Source organism: Drosophila takahashii, chromosome X, assembly GCF_030179915.1.
Source record: "Drosophila takahashii strain IR98-3 E-12201 chromosome X, DtakHiC1v2, whole genome shotgun sequence".
NCBI lineage: Eukaryota > Metazoa > Arthropoda > Insecta > Diptera > Drosophilidae > Drosophila > Drosophila takahashii.
Window position 1 is genome coordinate 16,812,311 of NC_091683.1, and position 22,569 is coordinate 16,834,879.

A 22,569-nucleotide genomic window follows, 5' to 3' on the forward strand; every position below is an offset into this window, starting at 1 on the left:
AGAAATTTACCATACGCATATCGATTTGACCGCGATATGTTTTTTTTTTGGTTGCAGGAGATCATAAATTGGAATTTTAACTGACCTGTTTGTAGATAATTTTACTAAAAAGTTAATTACTTAACAATTTTAAACTTATAAATTCCCCTTAAACAATTTGTAGTACTTTTTGTATACATTTATGTGTTCCCTGTGGAAATCAAAAACCAAAAGTTTTTATAATTTCGGTGAGCAATTAAGAAGTTAGCGGCAGCCATTAAATCGATAGCTTGAGGTTCGTTTTTTTTTTACTAGTACTTGTTTTTGGGTTTTAAAGTTGAAGCTGGTGAGTTTATGGGCCCCAATACAATTCCCGTTTTCAGTAAGGAGAAGTAAATGTAGCGTATACCTGGGCAGGTGTCTCAGGAAAAAAGCAAAAAAAAAATGTACCCAACTGGCGGTAAACAAAGGCGAATGTGTAAGGCCAAAAAACACTCCGCCCACCGGAGATTGTTGGAAATCTTTGGGCGCGCATGTTCCATATTCCGCTAGAACATTTTCTATGCCTGTGTGTGCGCTGTTTGCTCCACATTTCAGGACCCGAAACAGCTATTATGTAGACAGCCACCCACTTTTCACTTGCCTCCCACCCGGCTGTGCCAGGTATTATGCCATTTTCCACGGCGCTGGGCTGGGAAAAGGGGGGAGGGGGTCGAGAAAGTGAGTGCTTTAGTTATTTTGAATGTTGTTTTTATGTGCCAAATCGGGAGTTGAGTTAATGGGATGGGAAAACAAGGCCGCACATACAAACATACACACACGCGCACACGCAATTACATTTACACACACAAACATTGCGCTTTTAAGGGAAAATGGTGAGGAAAATGGGTGGGCGAAAGTTATGATCCCGAGAAGAAAACTGTGCCGCGAAATAGAAGTTAAAGAAACGCTCATTCAACTAGTAGAAATTCGCATTTATTTTTCTCTCTTAAAGCTAAATTTTCCCTTTTTAGATTTTTTCTGATTTATTTTTGGAATTATTTTTATTTTTTTTTTATTATTTGTCCTTCAAAAAAATTTTGCTTAATTTCCTGATTATTTGCTTTCCTTGGAAATATTACAAAGAAGTATTTTTAGCAGCAAATTAGGCAGCCAAAAATAAGTAATTATAATATTTTAAGCACCAGCTTACATGTATGGCACACACACACACAAACACTCAACACACACACACACTGCCGAAATGCACACAAGGAGATGAAAACTCGAAGCTCAAGGAAAATCTACAGCCGGAAAAAGCAGCATAAGTGCAGCGATGCGTGCTGTGTATATACTGTATATATATTCCTGAACAGCAATGGAATAGTTTAATATTAAACTTACACACACATACACAGTGCCGTCTTTGTGTTTTGCACGCGTGTGGGTAAATTGTAATGACCTGGCAGAGTTCCTTATAGATTTCTACAGAGTTTATCAGAGCACAAAGGACTTAATATCCGAGCTGCACATAAATTGTGTTCTATGCAGTGTTCTATATTCCATACAGTTTCAAGATCAGTTAACGGAACTTTCTTAAATACCACATATATCTTAATTCTTTGAATTATATTAAATTTTAATTTTTTTTTTAAAGTAAATTCGAAAAATCATTTAACTTTTGCTACTTTAACTCTGTTGGGTATTTAATGCTATGGATTTTCAAACTTGGCTTTTCCTTGGAAACGTGCTTTTATTGTCTGTGTGTGTGTTGCTGTTTCTTTTTTTTTGTTTTCTTCTTTTTTGGTTTTGTACTTTGTGTGCCAGCTTAAAGCCAAAGCCAACAGCAAAGCTAAAGACAAAGCCTAAGTAAATTGCAATAACTGAGGACAAATCTCCGGTCCATGGAGTCCATGGACTGGGCCATCCTTAGTGCCCAGCTCGATGCCACTCGATGACTCGCCGAAAGCCCGGCCTAATCCCTGCCACATATACACTGCTCAGACTCCCCAGATTCCCCAGATATTTGCCCTGATTATTCACCCAGCCCATGTTTTGTTGCCCACAGGTCCTGTACGATGGCAAACTATCGAATGCCATTGTGTTCATGTACAATCCGGTGGCCACCGATGGTCAATTGTGTCTGCAGTCGTCGCCCAAGGGAAACGTTTCATATTTCGTGCACACGCCGCATGCGCTGATGTTGCAGGTGAGTAAATGACAGGCAGAAACACGCTGAGGAAGGTGAAAAAGTAGCTGGAGGGGCAGCATAAGCCTCCCAGGGAGCATAAATTCAATGCAGAAATTTTACGACACCGGCGCATGCCTTGGCATTTCTTATTAGCCCAAAAGGTCCGAAAAGCACCGGAAAGCACGGCGTTGCTGGCCGAAAATTATTCAATAAATTTTGTAGTAATTTCTTGGGCAAACAACACACAAATCATAAGAGGAGCAGGAGCAGGAGCAGAAGCACAGGAGCCGAAGCACGAAGCACCGGCGAACGTGTCCTGTGCGAAATACAGCAAGCTGATGACAGCTTAGGCGATTAATAGACCTCTGATTAAATTGAAATTTGCTTTTGCTTTTACTTTTGCAGGATGTAAAGGCCGTGGTCACGCACTCGATACACTGCACCCTCAACTCGATTGGCGGCATCCAGGTGCTGTTCCCGCTCTTCTCGCAGCTGGACATGGCCCACGAGGGCCTGGGCGACATCAAGCGGGATCCCACGCTGTGGTGAGTGCGAAAAAGACCCACTTGGGTGGTAAAATATATTATCTGCTTGTAGGGATTTTAAAAATATTTACCTAATTTTATAACTCATATGAAAAATGTATTCCTATTTCTCATATTTAAAACCAAAACAAGTTTTTATATTCACTAGTGCTTTGAAAGAAATTATAAAAGTGTCTAAAAGTATGCAGTAAAAAAGGGATGAGGATATTGAGCCTGTCTATCTGTTTTGAAATTTTTTGTTGCATACTTTTAGACACCAAATTTAATTAAATTTATTTATCTAACCTAGAAAGTAAATAAATTGCAACAATGAGTCAGAATTGGTTTATAATAATTAATAAAACAGATTATTAATAATTATTTTCATACATTTTTACCCTTTTCTCAGTTCCAAGCTGCTAGGCTTCATCTGTGAACTGGTGGAAACATCGCAGACGGTGCAGCAGCACATGATCCAGAACCGGGGCTTCCTGGTCATCTCGTTCATGCTGCAGCGCTCCTCCCGCGAACACCTGACCCTCGAGGTCCTGGGCTCCTTCCTGAACCTCACCAAGTATCTGGTCACCTGCCTGTCGGCCAACAGCGATCTGCTGCTCAAGCAGGTAAGTCGTCAGCGAGTTCGCCACCTGCCTGCCAATTCGTTAGCCTGTAATGAGAATACCATATATACATACCTATAAATATATATATAATATATATAAGGAGGGACGATCGGATGCAATGCGGACCACGCTGCGTATGCGCAATGTCTTTGGCATGCCGTGTTATTTTGTGATGAATGTGAAATGTATTTCTATGTATTATACTATCTATATATATATTACAATGACTAAGTTTGATCTAAGTGCCAGTTATGTTTTTTGGGGGGTGGTTAAGCATGCAAAAAGCCCGCCCCTCAGCAAAAAAAAAAAGAAATCTCCTTGCGAATTTGATTTACAACTGTGTTACGCGTTCTTGTTGTTCGTTTACACCCGACATGAAAAAAAAACCAAAACAAAATGAAAACCCAACCCATCGATTGTTTTCCGGGTGGCATGTGAACCCATCTCTCCGGAAAAACAAGAAAACAAAAAAGAAAATCCCAGAAATGATATGCGATTTCGTCTCGTTTGTTGCTTTCTCTGTCTCTATCTCTCTCTTTCTACACACACACACACACATAAATATATACATTCAACTCTATCTATCGCACTCACTATGTTTTGCCTTTTGTTGATGATGATTTGATGATGATGATGATGATGATGATGGTTATGATGATGATGGCGCACAGTTGAACACAGGCCTGCGTAATCCTTTCAAAAAAGTAAACACAACCGTAAACAACTGCTCACATTTCTCGTTATAAGTAACTGCACTTGAGAATCTCTTAAGCAAATATACTCGTACTCGTACTCGTACTATTCGCATATACTCACAAGCATCCACCCACACGATACACGTATATATACGTATATATATGTATACAAGTATCTCCGGCATATTTATGTTTGTTTTATGCCATTTGCCAGTCTGTGCGACCTGGGGGAAATACTCGTATCTCTCCCTCAAAATCCCATTGGTTGCCCATTGAATTCTATAACCCGCTTAGTTTAAAGGTAGAGCAAAGTCTTTGTTCTATTATTTAGGCTGAGCGGAGTATGGAAAGTGAACGGATTGGCTTTTGATTGATTTTCTTATCAGTTGACAAAACAAACAGAATTGGTTGAGTATAATGCCCTGTTTTATTTTCAATCTGTGAGTCTTTTTTAAAAATTTTTTAATTTGATACTTGAATTCGTTGTTTAAGATTATAATTTTGTATAATTTTTTAACCAGACTATTGCATGCATTTCTCGCACACTGTTTATCTGCATGTGATGTGCTTCGAGGAAGCTTATCGATTGGCCGATAGCAAATTGTTCCATTCTTGCGTTCCGATTGCCGATCAGTTGCAGCCATTCGATCCATTTGCGTTTCGTTTCCATTCCGTTTCGTTTCGCTTGCACTTTGCACCTGCCTGGGCACCGCTTCGATTCGCTTGATCAGCTCGAAATCATAAATGAGATTAATCAAAATTAATACTTTCCCTAGCCAGAAGTCAGCGAATGACAAATGAATAGCGTAAAAGAAGAACAAATATTAACTACAACTAAACTGTCTTCTTCTAATTTTGTCTGCTCTCTCTTTCACTCTCACTCTCTATTTCTCTCTCCCCTGCGCTCTCTCTCTATCTGTCTGTGTTTCCTGCCACGCCCACCGTTCCCACACGTTCCACACTCATGATCGCTTGTCCATTTCAATCGTTCCCCTCCCCGCTTCTTGCTATTGTGATCGGTTATCGATAACTCAATTCAAATGCGCCTCATCAATTCTCAAACACTTGAATCACACACAAATACTACAACAACAACAACAACGAACTATAAACAACATAAAAATCAACAACAGTTCTACCAGGTGAAGCTCAATTCTCGAATTTTCTGTACTCTCTGTACTCGCATATATATTCCAAATACTATATCCAATATATGTGTAACATATGTGTTTCCGTTTCCGTTCCACTGTTCATAACGTTTCGTTTCATTTTGTGTCTGTGTTTAGCGTAATTTGTTGAACATCATCTGTACATATAAAAGTAAACTCCCATCTCGTCATCGTTCCCGCCCCATATTCATCGATTTGTATACCTACTATATAAATATATATTAAGTATATAGCCGACTCATTTCGCTCTTCATTCCATTTTGTTCCGTTACGCTTTGTTTAACCGCCGAACCGCAACGATAAACCGCATAATCTTATTAACTCTGTGTGGAAAACCTTGAGCGCAACCTCAAGGCCCCCCGAAAAACCCGAACGTCAGTCACAGATTTTACTTTGGCTTTTCCTGCTCCCTCGCCACATTTCTCATCCTCACCCACATCCCCATACCCAACCCCCACATACTCCGTTCCTCACTCAATTTGTTCAATGTGTCATTTGGATAATTGAAGCGAAAGTTGTGTTCACAGCACCGCATCGCACCTTCCTAATTGCTCGCCTCGCATATCTCCAATCCCTCTCTATATATATATATACCGTTCCATACCATTCCACAATCCGATTCTCCCTTGTCCTTCGCAAAATGAATAAATTTCTGGTAGGAAAAAAAAAACAGAAAGAAATGTACAAAAAATACGAAGAGTTGAAAAGCTGCAAATATTTCTCGTGGCACCTTTGGGGGTGCTGGTTGCATTTTTATTTTACATTCGGTGCACAGCTTTTTAATTGGGAAACTTCTCCGGCAGCAGTAGTCGAGTGGGGTTCGGTTCGGGATTGGGTTTGGGTTTTTCGAGGGGTGTGAAAACCTTGTTGCATTGTTGCCAGAGAACCAGGGAGCCAGAGAGCCATGGCAACACTGGTTTTGACAATCCAACAAGTTGAGGCGATGGCTTAACAAGTTTTGTTTGGGCCCCGGCCAAAAGCAGATGAATGAAATTAAAGCGGATTGCGATTCCCACTAGCCAGAAGTTGCCCTTAACTGGATTACACTCAGATATACTGCACACTTTAATGCCGTCCATTAAGTGACTCTTCAGGCGATATTCTACTGGTCTCTGGTAATAAACCAGCTGGAAGTTTCAATTAGTGCGCTTGATGATGATTTGAGCTGAATGCTCAGATGGTTAAAGGGATTTCATTGGGATGCAGGTCAGGGTTAAAAGACTATAACATGTATACGAATATGGTTACCACACCCAAAAAAAAAATTGATATGAAACGCAGATCGATTTTACATTATTTAAGATCAATTTCAATTTGATATGCGGCCAGGTAAATTTGACCTGGTCGAAAAGAGTATTTTCAATCGTTTAGATAGTTCCCATCAGTCTATACATATATCATAATGAAAGCATCAAAAGCCATTTTTCCGTCATACTTTATATAAATTAGCATACTGTGTTATATACTTAAATATTTACAGCCTTAACTTAACTTACTTAATTAGCCTAGCTTAGCCTAGATTTAGCTTTAGTTTAATTTAGCTTAGTTAAGTGTTAACCCCTAACTTTTGAAGCTAACCTCATGAATACCGGAATGCAATTGTTTGTTTCGTTTCATTTCGTTCCGTACCATTCCGTTCCGTTGGAATTTGATTTTATGTTCGTTGATTGCCGTTATGCTGTTTGCTGCATGTGTTACCCATGTTTACTCCCAAAATAACTACTACCCAAACAAATAAATAAAAATCAACATAAACTACAACAACAACCAAAAACCGAAACTCATGTTTAACCGTATGTATACCAAACGATCTCATATTTTTAAAATCTGCACTCTTTGCCCCCCTCTTTCTTAAATATCCACACGCTTTAATCTCTTTGCCTATCCCCCAAACTATAAACTATACTATCTGAGAATCTATATACACACCCTTCCCTTTCGAGCTCCCCCACAGTTTTTATACAAAGTCACCCAATCGAAATGTGAGAGGACAGCATAAGTTACTTGACTAATTCGCCGCAGTTGTTCTGTTTCTCGTTTCTCACGTGGCAGCTGCTGGACCACGTGCTCTTCAACCCAGCCCTGTGGATATACACGCCCGCGAATGTCCAGGCGCGACTGTACTCCTACCTGGCCACCGAGTTCCTCTCGGACACGCAGATCTACAGCAACGTGAGGAGGGTCAGCACGGTCCTGCAGACGGTGCACACCCTCAAGTACTACTACTGGGTGGTCAATCCGCGGGCCAAGAGCGGCATCATTCCCAAGGGACTGGGTGAGTAACTCTATTGGAATAAAAATTCTTAAAAAGAGATTTTTAAACACCACTCTCGATAGGTCTTTAAAGTAGAGCTTGAGAATTATCGATATTTTCGATATTTTGACAATATCGATGTTTTGAAGGGAAAACACAAATTAATAATCGAGAAACAGCAAACTGTCGATATATTTTCAAGGTCTACTTTAAAGCTCTTATTATATGGAATTTTATTTGCTTTGCAAGACTTTTGTTAGCAGGAATTCTGAAAAATATTTATACACAAAAAAAAATTGGCATAACGTCAGATTGAAATGTGCTAGTCAATTTTATATTTTTTAAAGATCCAGTTATTCATATCATTTTGATATGAATAAAGATTATGTTTATCTTATTTTACACTATATATTCATAAAATACTTAAAATGGTATTTTAAATGATTCGGTAAAATATCAAAATGATAGTTTGAATCATAGATTTGATATTTCGTATCGACTTTTTATTGATTTAACAATTACACAGGTACACAGCCAAAAATTTCCACGAACCATTTCAAGTTTTCCATGATATTTGGGTGCTCCTGAGTAAAAGTCCCATACAAAATTATTTTCCATCACCTATAGGTTCCGCGGTATAGCTAAGAATACAAAAAACCGATGTTTGCCGACATTTTGAATTACGTGGCCTATATAATTGGACTAACCTTTATTAATATCGGTAGGACCTACTCTCAATACATCACGGCATTCCTAAAAAATAGTCCCTATTGTGAACCATTGCCCATGTCTTTGGAATTCGACGCCAAAGTTGAAAATCCCAAAATTGTAGAGATTTTTCTGATGGAAAAACAATTCTGAGGATTAAATCTTGAATGGAAGTAATTTTAACTATTCATTGAATCTATTGTTTATTGTATTCTTTAATTTCGGTTTAAAGCGATTTCATGAGAATATTTTATATTGGATTTATTATACTAATAAAACCGTTTTTTTTATTTCATTATCTACTCCTAAATGTTGTCAAATTTTAAAAAAGTCAAGGCATCCTACAGAATGGGAGTAAACATTTACATTTCTCTTTGTATGTTCAGTGAACGTATTTTAGTTTCTTAGTTCTAGAGGTTGCCATGACTTATTCAAAATTTGACAACATTTAGGAGTAGATAATGAAATAAAAAAATCGGTTTTATTAGTATAAGAAATCCAATAAAATGTCCTCATGAAAACGCTTTAAACCGAAATTAAAGCATACAATGAACAATAGATACAATGAATAGTTAAAATTACTTCCATTCAAGATTTAATCCTCAGAATTGTTTTTCCATCAGAAAAATCTCTACAATTTTGGGATTTTCAACTTTGGCGTCGAATTCCAAAGACATGGGCAATGGTTCACAATGGGGACTATTTTTTAGGAATGCCGTGATGTATTGAGAATAGGTTCTACCGAAAATAATAAAGGTTAGTCCAATTATATAGGCCATGTAATTCAAAATTTCGTCAAACATCGGTTTTTTGTATTCTTAGCTATACCGCGGAACCTGTAGGTGATGGAAAATACTTTTGTATGGGACTTTTACTCAGGAGCACCCAAATATCATGGAAAACTTGAAATGGTTCGTGGAAATTTCACAAAGTTTAATTTTGTGTTCCTGTGTTATTTGACAGATGGACCTCGTCCGGCTCAAAAGGACATCCTGGCCATCCGCGCCTACATCCTTCTGTTCCTCAAGCAGCTCATCATGATCGGCAATGGCGTGAAGGAGGACGAACTGCAGAGCATTCTAAACTATCTGACCACCATGCACGAGGTGGGTCTAACAGCCCTAAAGGAGGAGCCCGATTAACTGTTTCCCCCTGTTTCTTGTCCGTATTGTCCGCAGGACGAGAACCTGCACGACGTGCTGCAAATGCTCATCTCGCTGATGTCGGAGCACCCCAGCTCCATGGTACCTGCCTTCGATGTGAAGCACGGTGTGCGCAGCATCTTCAAATTGCTGGCGGCCGAAAGTCAGTTGATTCGGCTGCAGGCCCTCAAATTGCTGGGCTTCTTCCTCTCGCGGAGCACTCACAAGTGAGTACACTTTATCGAGTGGCCTTTTTCGCGGGGGAAAATGAATGAATGCTCTACCTTTTGGTATAATCCAACCCCCATCTCTCTTTTGATTGTCCCCATTTAGACGCAAGTACGACGTGATGTCGCCACACAATCTGTACACACTGCTGGCAGAACGATTGCTCCTCTACGAGGAGTCACTGTCCCTGCCCACCTACAATGTTCTCTACGAGATCATGACGGAGCACATCTCGCAGCAGATTCTGTACACACGGCATCCGGAACCGGAGAGTCACTACCGTCTGGAGAATCCAAGTAAGTGAAGGGATATCTTTAATGCTAGATTATAATTCGAAATATGAATGAAATTTTAAAATTTTAAATGCATACCATGATACAATGTAGGGAAAATATTTTTAAATATTTTATAAATAGTTTTCATTGATTTATTGTTGAAATATTTACTTGATCTTTGACTTTATAAACCAATTCTCTATTAATAAATCTTCAAAATTCAAAAAACTTTTCCTTTGATAAAATAAATTGTTTTTTTATTTATTTTTTCTAGCTAAATATTTTATAAATGGTTTTTATTGATTTAACATTAAATATTTACTTGACCTTTGATTTTAAAAACCAATAATCTATTAAATAAATCCTCGAAATTCCAATAACTTTTTCTTTGATAAAATTCTTTTTTTTTTAGTATTTTTAAAATGGTTTTTATTGATTTATTATTAAAAATTTACTTAATAGTTAATTCTTTAAAACAATAATCTATTAAATAAATCCTCGAAACTTAAAAAACTCCTCCTTTAATAAAAAAAATGTTTTTTTTTTCAATTACTTTTTTATGTATAATTTTATTTAATGATTTTTCCTGTTGTAACCAAATCGAAATCTTTGTGATCCCCTGCAGTGATCCTCAAGGTGGTGGCCACCCTCATTCGGCAGTCGAAGCAGACCGAGTCGCTGATTGACGTGAAGAAGCTGTTCCTGCAGGACATGACCCTGTTGTGCAACAGCAATCGGGAGAACCGGCGCACCGTGCTCCAGATGTCCGTGTGGCAGGAGTGGCTCATTGCGATGGCCTACATCCATCCGAAGAGCAGCGAGGAGCAGAAGATCAGCGACATGGTGTACTCGCTGTTCCGCATGCTGCTCCATCATGCCATCAAGCACGAGTACGGCGGCTGGCGTGTTTGGGTGGACACCCTGGCCATTGTCCACTCGAAGGTGTCGTACGAGGAGTTCAAGCTGCAGTTTGCCCAGATGTACGAGCACTACGAGCGCCAGCGCACCGACAACATCACCGATCCTGCCCTGCGTCAGGCCAGGCCGATTAGTACGATCAGTGGTTGGGAGCGCGAGGAGCAGCAGCAGAATGGTGGTGGATCAACTGGAGCAGCAGTGGCTTCCAATCAAGGAGTAGCAGCAGCGGGCGCCGTTTCCATTGCCTCGCTGGAGGATGTGCCGCCGGTGGTCGAGGAGGAGGTGGAGGAGCTGGAGCTCGAGGAGGTGGAGATCCAAGAGGGTCCCATCATCGAGGAGGCCGAACCCAAGTCCGTGATAGCCAACATTTCGGATGTCTACAACGAGCAGATCAAAACGAATCAAGGCGCATGCAATGGCAATCTGGAGGAGGTCAAGGAGGAGGAGGATCCTGCAGAGGAACTGAAGCCGGATGCCTCGCCTTTGGAAGCCCTCAGGGAAACGCTGCAGCTGGGCGATGACATGGAGGTGGAGGAACTGGAGCTGGCCACCGCCAAGGATGCCCTCAATGCCGAGCAGCATGTGGCGCGAGTTCTTCAGGCCTCCGAGGCGGCGCTCAACGATTGCAAAATGGCTGTCGACGATGTGCTGCAGGAGTCCTCGTCCGTTCTCAAGGACGAGGAGATCGAGCTCGCCGTGAACGAGGTCGTTCAGGGAGTGCTTAATAACGAAAAGAAATCCCAGGCCGACAAGGATAACAAGGAGCAGGATGTTGTGAATGTTAGCCTGCTGAACAGCAAGAATCTGCTCAACAACAATAATAATAATAACAATAATAATAGTCCAAGTGCCACGCCCATAATGCCCACGACGACGGAGGAGGCGGAAACGGAAAAGGAGGTCAATGCCAATGAGATCGTGAGCAGCACACAGGAGCAGCCGCCCAAGGAGGAGACGAAAACGGAAGTGGAAACACCGGAAACGGCCAAGCCAAGCCCAATAGAACCCAATAGCCCCGTAGTAGCAACCAATCAAAAGACTGAAGATGCAGCCAACAAGCTGAACAACAACGAGAAGCTGGCCGAAATTATTGTGCAAGCCGAAGCTGAGCCAGAAGCTGATCTTCTACAGCTTTCTGATAACGAGGTCAAGACGGAAGAGGAAAAGGAAACGAAAGCGGAAACGGAAGTGGAAGCTGAGGATCCAGTGGCCTTGGCCGTTAGGGATATCGTAGAGCAACTCATCGACAAGGTGATCGATGCCACGGAAGCGGAAACTGCCAGTGAAATCAAAACGGAGACAAATAATAATGAACTACCCAAGGGGGAGAGTTCCCAGCCAGAGGATTCCGAGGATCTGGCCGCTGCAGCCGAGGAAATTGTCCATGAGGTGGTGGAAGCAGCTCTCGTTTTGGTCCAAGAGGAGGATGCGCCAACCGAGGAAAAGGAGGAGGAAGCCAAGGCACCTGAAGAAGATCAAAAGAATAACCAAACCGAGGAAGCAACAAATCAGGAAGTTACCACAGAACTACCCCAAAATCAAGAGGAGCAAGTGGTGGCCATTGTGAACCAAGTCCTGGACTCACTGGTCGATGATACCGTCAAGGCCGTGGCCGCCGAGCAAACCACCCAGACTTCGCCCGCTCCCGAGGAGCAGTCGCCAAAGATTCTAACCAAGGAAGCCGCTGTGACGCCAGTGCGTGTGAAACCCACTGAGGTGGACTCCACCACCCAGACGACGCCGAAGAACGAGGCGGGCTCTAATTTGATGGTTGAGGAGGTGCAGCAAGTCCTCCAGGAGGAGGAGGCCCAATCAGCCGGTGGCATTGCCATCGAAGATGAAGAGTACGCAAGTCAGCAGACACAATCGGAGGCCAACCAACTGGAGGCCAATCATTATGGCCCCGGCAATCCGGAACCCAAGCAACAGCAGCAGCAACAACAGCAGCAGCAGCAACAGCAGCGCTCCAAGTCCGGATCCACACGACCCATGTTCAGTCCGGGACCCACGCGTCCACCCTTCCGGATACCGGAATTCAAGTGGTCCTACATCCACCAGAGACTGCTCAGCGATGTGCTCTTCTCGCTGGAAACGGACATCCAGGTGTGGCGCAGTCACTCCACCAAGAGCGTCCTCGACTTTGTCAACTCGAGTGAGAATGCCATCTTTGTGGTGAACACGGTGCATCTGATTTCGCAGCTGGCGGACAACCTGATCATCGCCTGCGGAGGACTGCTGCCCCTGCTGGCCAGCGCCACTTCACCCAATGTGAGTATAAGCTTGGTCTTAATAAATCATTTTTAATCTTGAAAGGTAAAATTTATTGAAAAATTTTAGAAGAAATTAAAAAATTGCAAAAATTATTAGATAATTTATTTAATAAGGCACCTAATAATTTACATTGTAACTTTTTAATGCTCGTGATTTCGACAGCACACGAAAGTTTACTTTGATTTCAGCTCTGGTAACTCCGATATAAATTATCGACGTTGCCAGATCGCTAAAATATAACAAACTCTTTCCCTCAACAGATTTTTCCCCCCCTCAGTGGCATTAGAAATTAAAAATTAAATACATTTTCTATTTGTACAATTACACGAGTATAAAAACACGTTTACCAACTTTTTTGGTGAATTTTTGGTGAATAATTAGGTCTAAAATCAGTCTCACATATTTTTAACGGTCCGGCATCTCTATCAGCTGAGAGTGATTAAAAGCATGGATTCCCGGCTGTGTTATTTTAATAGAAAGTTATTTTTCAAGAAGTCATAGCGAAAGCACAGTAAATATCCTTAATTTTTTTACTTTTAAGGAAGTGAAGTTTAGGGACATCTTGTAGAAAGTTATTAAATATTTTGATAAAACATAAAAAATATAACATATAAAATATAATCCCTGCCTTTCCTTGCAGTCCGAACTGGACGTGCTGGAGCCCACGCAGGGCATGCCCTTGGAGGTGGCCGTGTCCTTCCTGCAGCGCCTGGTCAACATGGCGGATGTGCTGATCTTTGCCACGTCCCTGAACTTCGGTGAGCTGGAGGCGGAGAAGAACATGTCCAGTGGCGGCATCCTGCGCCAGTGCCTTCGGTTGGTCTGCACCTGTGCGGTGAGGAACTGTTTGGAGTGCAAGGAGCGAACGCGCTACAATGTGGGCGCCCTGGCGAGAGATGTCCCGGGTGCGGCGCACCTGCAGGCGCTCATCCGCGGTGCTCAGGCATCGCCCAAGGTGAGATATCCCTCAGCCCCCCCGAAACCCAAAGTCCTCAATCCTCACTTCCCCCTTCTAAATGCCCCGTTTCGAACAGAACATTGTCGAGTCAATCACCGGTCAATTATCGCCCGTCAAGGATCCCGAGAAGCTGCTCCAGGACATGGACGTCAATCGCCTGCGCGCCGTCATTTATCGCGATGTGGTGAGCGAATACTAACTCTAAGATTTTATATAGGACTTTTTAAAATTAAATACATTATTAAATACATTACTTTATTTATTAATTAGAGAATTGTGTGCTAAGTATTAACAGCATAATTGAGTTGCAAAAGTATTAAAATGGAAAAACAAGAAAATCGATGAATAATTAAATTTCGAAAACTAATTGAATTCATATTTTAATACAATATTTAAGAGCCTTTTTATAAAGTTTAATACCTACAAATTATTCAATAAAATTTTAATTAATAACTACAAAACTAAACAAAGTTTTTTAACCCTTTTAAATATTTTCAAAAATTTAAATATTATATTATTACCATGATAGAGTGGTCTTAATACATACTTTAATAAAATATTTTAAAGGCTTTTTATAAATCATTGAGAGACAATTTGAAGCCCCAAATTAAATAATCCCAATTATTCAATAAAATTTTAATTTAAAACTGAACCATATTTTTCAACCAATCTCAATACTTATCAGGAATTAAATATTATATTATTACCATGACAGAATGGTTTTTATACATATTATTAACAAAAATTGGTACTTTTTCACCCATTCCAGGAGGAGACAAAGCAGGCACAGTTCCTGTCGCTGGCGATCGTCTACTTTATATCGGTCCTGATGGTCTCCAAGTACCGCGACATCCTGGAGCCGCCGGCAGAGCCGCAGATCCAGCGTCAATCGCCGGTGCTCCAGCGCACGGCAGGCGGCGGTAAGTGGAGCCCCTGGGAGGAGATCAAAGACCCGCCCAGACAATTCCCCATCCCGCCGACTTTGGTCGGGATCAGTGTCCCCGGAAATGCTATAGATATTATTATATTATACCCATTGCTAGAGATGATCATTTTCTGGGACGGCGAAACGAACTTCTCGTCATTTCGTGTTCCGTTTCCGTTTCGTTTCGTTTTCCGTTTCACTTGTGTTCCTCGGTTGCGTTTGTTTCTCGTTTCGATTTCGATTTTGATTTCCGTTTTTGTTTCGTTCCCGATTTGATTTCCCTTTTCTTGCTGCACCAAAAACTTCACGCTCGTTTATCGTTTTACCTTTTGGCTCTGTTTTCGATTCGGCCGCTAGTTAACTGGATTTGTTTTCCATTACCTATATATATTACCTAAATAAATATATATATATATACTTATTAGTTTTATTGTTGTTTTATCGATTCGTTCCATTTTTCATCTCGGTTTCGGCTTGTTTCCGCTTTTGGTTTTGTGTTCTGTGTTTTTTGAACAGCTGAACAAAAGTGTTTTAAATGGTAGATGCCACTCGATGAGAGTTTTTTTTCGATCCACCTTAAAGCCCACCCACAAGACCACCCAGCCCACCAACCACCGCACTTTAACCGCTGGACCCACCCCCAAATCCCCTCTAGAACTCCTCTCATGTGCGTGTGTGTGTCTTCCCCTTTGAAAAGTAACTCACCTCTCCCACATCATTATTCCGCATACACCACCCCCACCTAAAAGTCCACCAATCCCCCGCCCCCTTTACTACTATAAATTATATATACAATATATATATATATAATCACTAGCTGTTAAGAACACAAGAATATCTCATGTCTGTTCCATTGTTGGAGATACTATTCGGTTTTATGTTTCCTTTTCTTTGTTCCGTTTACCGATGATTTCATTTCACGCTGCTTTTTCGGATTTATTGTACAAAAAACAAAAAACCATAAACTAAACAAAACCAAACCAAAAATTGCATAAAAACGGAAAACTGATTATGAATCAACCAACGAATACCGAATACCTCGCCTTTGCCCCCCAAAATATGTGTGTAAATACCATGAAAACATATAAAAACCGAACTTTAGAAGCCGCCAGTGCGCGTCCTTTGTTTCCCCAATGGTCACATCATGTTTACCCGCAATTCCTGCCCGAATCGCACCAGAATCACAATAGCAACATGCAACACCAGCAGCAGCAACAGCAGCAACACTACTACCAGCAACAGCAGCAGCAGCAGCAGCAACAGCAGGTTGCCCATAATCACAGTCACCATCACATGACTGCTGCTTACTACCAGCAGCAGCAGCAGCAGCAACAGCAGCAGCAGCAACATCAGCAAGTTGCAGCTGGACAGCAGCAACACTCGCCCACTCCCTTGGCCACACACTCGACCAGCTCCTCGGCCAGCTCCACGGCCACATCCCAGCCAGCTTCGAGCTCCTCGCTCTCCAGCTTGGCCTCCCAGAGTCAGCAGCAGTCGCATCGCCAGTTGCACAAGCAGCAGCAGCAGCAACATTACCATCCACATCAGCCGCACTACGGACTGATCAATGGCCACCAGCAACATCAGCAGCTGAATGGTAAGCACTATGCGGAAAATGGATCCACGGCGGGCTACCATCCCCACTCCCATCCGCATCCACATCCGCATGCTGGTTACTTACGAAATGGAGAGTCTGCGGGACAGCAGAACGGCATTTCCGACTACCAAACAGTGGGACTGATGAATGGCCATGGATCCAATGCCAGCGGCAATAATAATAATTCCAGTCTGATGAACAATATGCGAAACCTGAGGAACGGAGGAGGAGCAACTTCATCATCATCGCCGGGAAACCAAGGAATCTCTGGCATACCCGGAATACCTGCAACAACGGGCGTTGTTGCAAATGCAAATGCTGGTGTTGCTGGTGGTGTTGGTGGTGGTGTGGGCATGGCAGGGGGCGTGGCAGGGGGCTTGGATGGAGGCGTGGCCTACAAGACGAGCGCCATAAATAATAATTATCGCTACAATGGACGCAACGCATCCGCTGGAACAGGTATCGCTCGTTCGACTGTCGTAGAGTCTATAGAATAACCAATTCGCACTACTGCCCAACTATCTATGTGTATCTGTAAACTGTAATCTGTATTCTATATTTATCTTAGCTGAGTAGCCATGTTCCACTAAGAGATCATAAGTTTTAAAATTTAAGTTACGAGAAATTATTATTAAATGATAGATTTAAAACCCATATCCCAGTGGAACACGGCTATAATCTCTATATCTTTAGCTGCTAGATTGTTGCTCACTTTCTTGCCTTTCCTTGCGATTTCGTTACGATTTCATTTGTTTTCGATTTCGATTTTGGTTTTGATTTTTCTCGATTCACTTGCCTTTCATTTCCTTGACTTTCCGTATTCGTAGATATGTGTGTATATATTAAAAAAAAGCTGAAAGATTTATAGATTTGTACATGAAACACTTTCCCACCCAAAAACTCACTGAAACTGAAACTGAGACATGGATTTATGTGAAATATTCTGCTAATTGTTACTTATTCGTTGGATGTGTGACTGTGTGTGTGGATTTGTGTTATTTTTTGTGGGAATATATGTCATATATATAGGATGCAAATAGACTGAAAGAATATTCCTTGTTGGCCATCTTTTCTTTGTTTCTTAATTGGTTTTAAGATAAGAAATCAATTATCAAAATAAATAAAAAAACAAAGAATGAATTTAAAGTATTAGCTTTGCTATTTATATTTTGTGTTGTTTCGCCTCATATTCAGTTAATAATTCCCCATTTTATCCTGCTTAATCGCATCAGTTTTTCCTGATTTTCCAGCTGCACTCTGCACCAACCACTTTTATTCGTATTTCGCCAAATTTGAAAACCAACCAATCTTCATTTTCGGCTAGGAAAATGTTCATTTTGCCTTTCGATTGAGGGAGGTTTATAATTGGGTTTCTGGCTTCTAATGTGTGGGAAAGGGAAAATGGAAGCAATGGTTGTATTGTGTAATGGTCAGCCTGGAAATTCGGTATCCAAATATGCTTTTAAAAACTGCAATCTATCTTTGTAAAACTCGCACATGCACACAGTGACAGCTAGAAAATTTTTGACACGTTTTGGGGGCTCTAGGACTTTCTCCATCCATTTCTCTTGCTTTTACTCCAGCTATATATAATTTTTTGCGCTCGTCATTTTTGTGCTGTCAGCAAAAATCCATTTCATTTATCTTCATTTGCAATAGACTCTCACACTTACAGAGACACACACACATAGGCAGAGCGAAAGCTGGAATATGTTGAGCACTCCCCCCGAAAAACCTCCCACTTTCCCACCGGCAATGAAACATAATTCGTTAATTTTACATTTTATGAAAATGAATTACACGAAAATTATACAATTTGCCATTCATACACGGAGCTCTCTTTCTGTGAGTGTGTATTAGTGTGTGTGTGCGTTGGCAAGTGTGAGTGCGCATAAAACATTTCGCAGACAGGCCATAAAACGGCATTCGGCACGCCTGCATTTTAAAAATTGTAAAAATTGTAAAAATGGTCAGGGAAAAGGCCAATGGAAGGAAAACAGGGAAGGCCCGAAAAATTGGCAGAGGGCAGTTTTGTTCTCTTGATTTCCATCTAAATGGAAGAATACCCTGTAATCAGAATGAAAATTAAACTCCGTTTTTGTCAGGAAACTAACAATATTTTAAATTTATTTAAATTAGAATTATATTAAAAAAAACCAATTAAAATTACTAAATTATTTTTTCATAGAATATTAAAATAAAACAATAAAAATATTAAATTAAAATTAAAGTTAAAAACAAATTAAAATTACATTGAGTAAATTTTAAATATCGCATAAAATCACTTAGTCTATCAGTCCATCCTTAAAGCAATAACCAAAAGGAAATTCCCTGACCATAGATCCTTTTCACAGAGCAGTCTGTGCAGCAACAACATTTCCATTACGAAATTAATGGCAGCGACAAAAATGTAAATTAGTCTCACCGAAAAATAAGAGGAGAAAAAAACGAAACGAAAACATAACAGACTGGGAAAAACTTTCGGATAATTTATGAAAGGACAAGGGAAAAATTACAAAAAAAAAAACAAAAAAAGAAAAAAGGTGGAAAAACAGTTTGTACAACTGTTGGAGCCGATAACACGCTCCGACTTCTGTACAAAAGTAATTTGTGGCCAGCTCCCTTTGAATCTGTCTGTGTGTGTCTCTGTGTGTATCTGTGTGCAAGTGGGAGTAAGGGGCGTGGCAGTGCATGAAAATAATTGCAAAATTAAACCAAAAAAAAAGAGAAAATGAAATGAAATAAGGGTGTGCACAAAAGTGTAGCATACTTAACAGAGGAGAAAGAGAGGGGGCGAGTGGTTGTAGACAGAGACAGAGAGCACGTGTCTCCGGGACAATCATAAATTTCAATTAAGCCAGATCAGGACATGGCCAACAGTTGAACAAGGTTAATTTGCAGATAAAAGCCAGGGAGCCAAGTCCAGGAAAATCTTACAAATTATGAGCTTTTAGCTGAAAATTTTTAGATGGTGTTATAAAAAAAATTACGCGAATATCGTAAGCCTTTTGTTGCCAGATTTTTCAAGACTCCCCCATATTGTAAATTGTAATCCACATTTTCTACGCACCCCAATGCTTAATCCTCAAAAACACCTTTGAGTGTGTGTGAGTTTAAGTTGGTCTTAAATTATGTGTTTATTGTTTTTCTTATCCTTTTTGGTTTTACTTCTTGAGTTCGTCTACAGCTTCGTAAAGTAAACTCTACAGATTTCTACTCTAGTATTGTATCGTAACTGCAACAACAAAGAAAATATTTAAATAATATTAAAACTAAAATTATATATAATCAACAACTAGTTAATCTCATTGCTTTATTTGTTCTCTTTCTTGCCTTTCTTTTTGTGTTTTTTTTTCAGGTGGTCGTCAAATCCAGGATAGTGATTATGAAATAATCGTTGTCGATGAGAACAATCCATCCGTTTTGGCCGATAATGATTCACATTCCAGTGGACCGCCGTCCATAAAGGTGAGTTGGTACCTCAATTTATTATACAGGGTGTTGAAATATGGTTGATATGATTTAAAGGGACTCAAAATCAAGCAAAAAGGTGTCTAAAAGTGGGCAATGGTATATAATTCTACCCGCACACATTTTAGACTTTTAGACATACTTTTAAAGGAATTTCAATTTACACTTTTATTATTCTTAGATTTTTCTAAGGCTGTTTGCATTTTTTTTTGTAAGAAGTAAGAAATGTGTGTGTTTGAGAGAGTGCTGCATGTGTGAGTGTCGCAAGATTGTGTGTGTGTGAGTGTTTGCATCCTCGATTAGAGTTAATTCATGGGTTCAATGCCAAAAGAATTCAAAAAATACGAAAACTAAATTTCATTTGCATGTGCAACGAAAACTAAATTATTTGTATGCAAATCAATCACAACGAAAAATGTCACAGGCCAACCAGACAACAACAACAACAACAACAGTAGCAACAACAGCTATAACAACAACAACAACCCATATTAACAACAACAACACTAAGACAACAACAACAGCAAACGCTCCAACAACAACAACAATTAAAATTCAACAACAACCATTGTCACCACCAAAGCCGTTGGTGCCACAAAAATTGCCAAAGGTAAAAATATCCCATAAAGCGAAAGCAAAAACAAAAACCCAATCAGCAACAATTATTGCAACTGCAACAACAACAACAACTATCGACAGTCGGAAAAAAAAACAAAAACACCATCCACTGCACCTCTGTGAAAATAAAAAGAAAATCAAGAACACCGAACCACCCACACGTACAGAGCTACAAATACCTTTGACGCACTCGAAAAACACCAACATATATTTATACCCTTGCAGAGGGTATAATGATTTTAGTTAGAAGTTTGCAACGCAGTGAAGGAGACGTTTCCGATCCCATAAAAAATAAATATTCTTGATTAGCCATGTCCGTCCGTCTGTCCGTTTCCACGCAAAAAAGTCTCTCACTTTATAACTTTTTTTCGAAATAAAACCTTCTACTCTTGGAAATATCATTACCATCAAATTTTTAAAAAATCGGATCACTCTATTATTTAGCTGCTTTAGGAAAAATTAAATTAATTGGAAAGACATTATATTTTTGTTGATTTATATTACATTCTCATTTCTGGGAAATTTCGTATTAAATTTAACAAAATTTGGACGGCTATATAATAGCTGCCATAGGAAGGATCAAAAAATCAATGCCAAACTTATACGAAAGCAGCTAAAATTTAGATTGTTATAACATATACGCAAGTAAATCTGTATTTATTGTTTTTTTTTTTAAGTTAATAGTATAATAACAATGATCTGCAAGGGTATATAAACTTCGGCTGGCCGAAGCTAGCTTCATTTCTTGTTTTGTTTGCATCCCGTACAATTGAGAACTCAAATTTCGGTTTTATTTTTCACATTTTTCCAGCCCACTCATTGCGTTTTGATTTTGAGTTTTGTGTGTGTTTTTCGTTGAGCTTTAATTGCTGTCCCAAATTTGTTGCCCGTAGCCATTGTTTGTCCTTGGTATTTTCGTCTGTAATTTGGTTGCCAGTATTTATCTCTCATATTGACATTCATTTGGTCGGTTTTGCTGGCCAAATCATCATTAAAATGTTTTTCCTCGACAAACTTGCAATTCAATATAACACTTTCGGTTTGTATTTTTCATTATTATTATTTGACTGTAAAAAAAATGTTGCCAAGGATAATATCTAAAATTAAAATCTACTTGTATTAATATTAAAATTTGTACAACATTTGAAAGCTTTTTAAAACGGAAATATTTCCACTCGATGTAAGCAATCGTAATTGTAATAATAATTCAAATTTACTTAACCCTAATTGGGGCCTATGACTTGAGCCGAATGTCAATCATTTGCGTAATGATTTATTAATTAATATTATCCTATTGTTTGTTTGCCTTAGAATTTTGTTTGGGGTTTATGCTTTGAATTTGATTTGACATTTAAATGTGTTTCATTGATTTCTTGGCCATGAGCTTGCAATTAAGTTGGATCCATGTTTCATTTTGTAATCTCCACCGACAAATCAAAGCACTTAATGAGTCGCACAGGCACGCCCAATCACCCAACCACCCAACCACCCAACCACCCACCGACCACCCGAAATGCCGCTAAAACCACCTTGTGGCGCCTGAAAGTATGCATCATTGTGTGTGTGAGTGCTTGTGATTTATCCCATTTGTGTTTGTATATGTTAATGTCTGCGTATGTCTTGTGCAATTAGTGATACATAGCTGTAAAACACACACTCTTACACTCGAACCCACTCTCACATGGAGCACTTCTTGGCTTTTATCGCTTTTTTGGGGTAAACCCCGAAAGACCCCACATCCCCACACACCCTAATGAACTACTACACTCGCATTATTTATGCCCCCACGCACACACACACGGATAGCCTAGTGATTAGCTGTCGTTTGTGTGTGTGCGAGTCGGTGAGTGCTAAGTGCAATGCTACCTCTCTTTCGCTCCCTCCCTTTTCCAACCTAAAACCCCCCCTTAATGAATGCGTGCATATATCACAGTTGACAAGATTGGAGACCCCGGAATGAGGCATTGGTTTTTAGTGGGTGAGAAAAGGGGATTGGGAAGGGGTAACTGGAATTTTTGGGTGCTCGACCAGGGATACGGACACC

General features: G+C 40.2%; 1 protein-coding gene across 20 annotated transcripts in view; it reads left to right on the forward strand.

Moving 5' to 3' along the window:
* Positions 1-22,569, forward strand: part of rg (A kinase anchor protein rugose) — a 187,893-nt gene that overhangs the window by 155,466 nt on the left and 9,858 nt on the right. For 8 of the 20 annotated variants that reach the window (XM_044393575.2, XM_044393585.2, XM_070219271.1 and 5 more), the window contains 14 exons: positions 2,027-2,167; positions 2,555-2,694; positions 3,083-3,296; positions 7,183-7,435; positions 9,086-9,228; positions 9,301-9,491; positions 9,598-9,788; positions 10,393-12,953; positions 13,597-13,911; positions 13,991-14,098; positions 14,684-14,834; positions 15,942-16,895; positions 19,795-19,904; positions 20,332-20,517. In XM_044393575.2, the coding sequence (XP_044249510.1) occupies positions 2,027-2,167; positions 2,555-2,694; positions 3,083-3,296; positions 7,183-7,435; positions 9,086-9,228; positions 9,301-9,491; positions 9,598-9,788; positions 10,393-12,953; positions 13,597-13,911; positions 13,991-14,098; positions 14,684-14,834; positions 15,942-16,895; positions 19,795-19,904; positions 20,332-20,517 (5,658 nt within the window). The remainder of the gene's footprint in view (positions 1-2,026; positions 2,168-2,554; positions 2,695-3,082; positions 3,297-7,182; positions 7,436-9,085; positions 9,229-9,300; positions 9,492-9,597; positions 9,789-10,392; positions 12,954-13,596; positions 13,912-13,990; positions 14,099-14,683; positions 14,835-15,941; positions 16,896-19,794; positions 19,905-20,331; positions 20,518-22,569) is intronic. The other 12 variants (XM_044393578.2, XM_017137240.3, XM_017137246.3 and 9 more) reach the window with 6 other exon arrangements.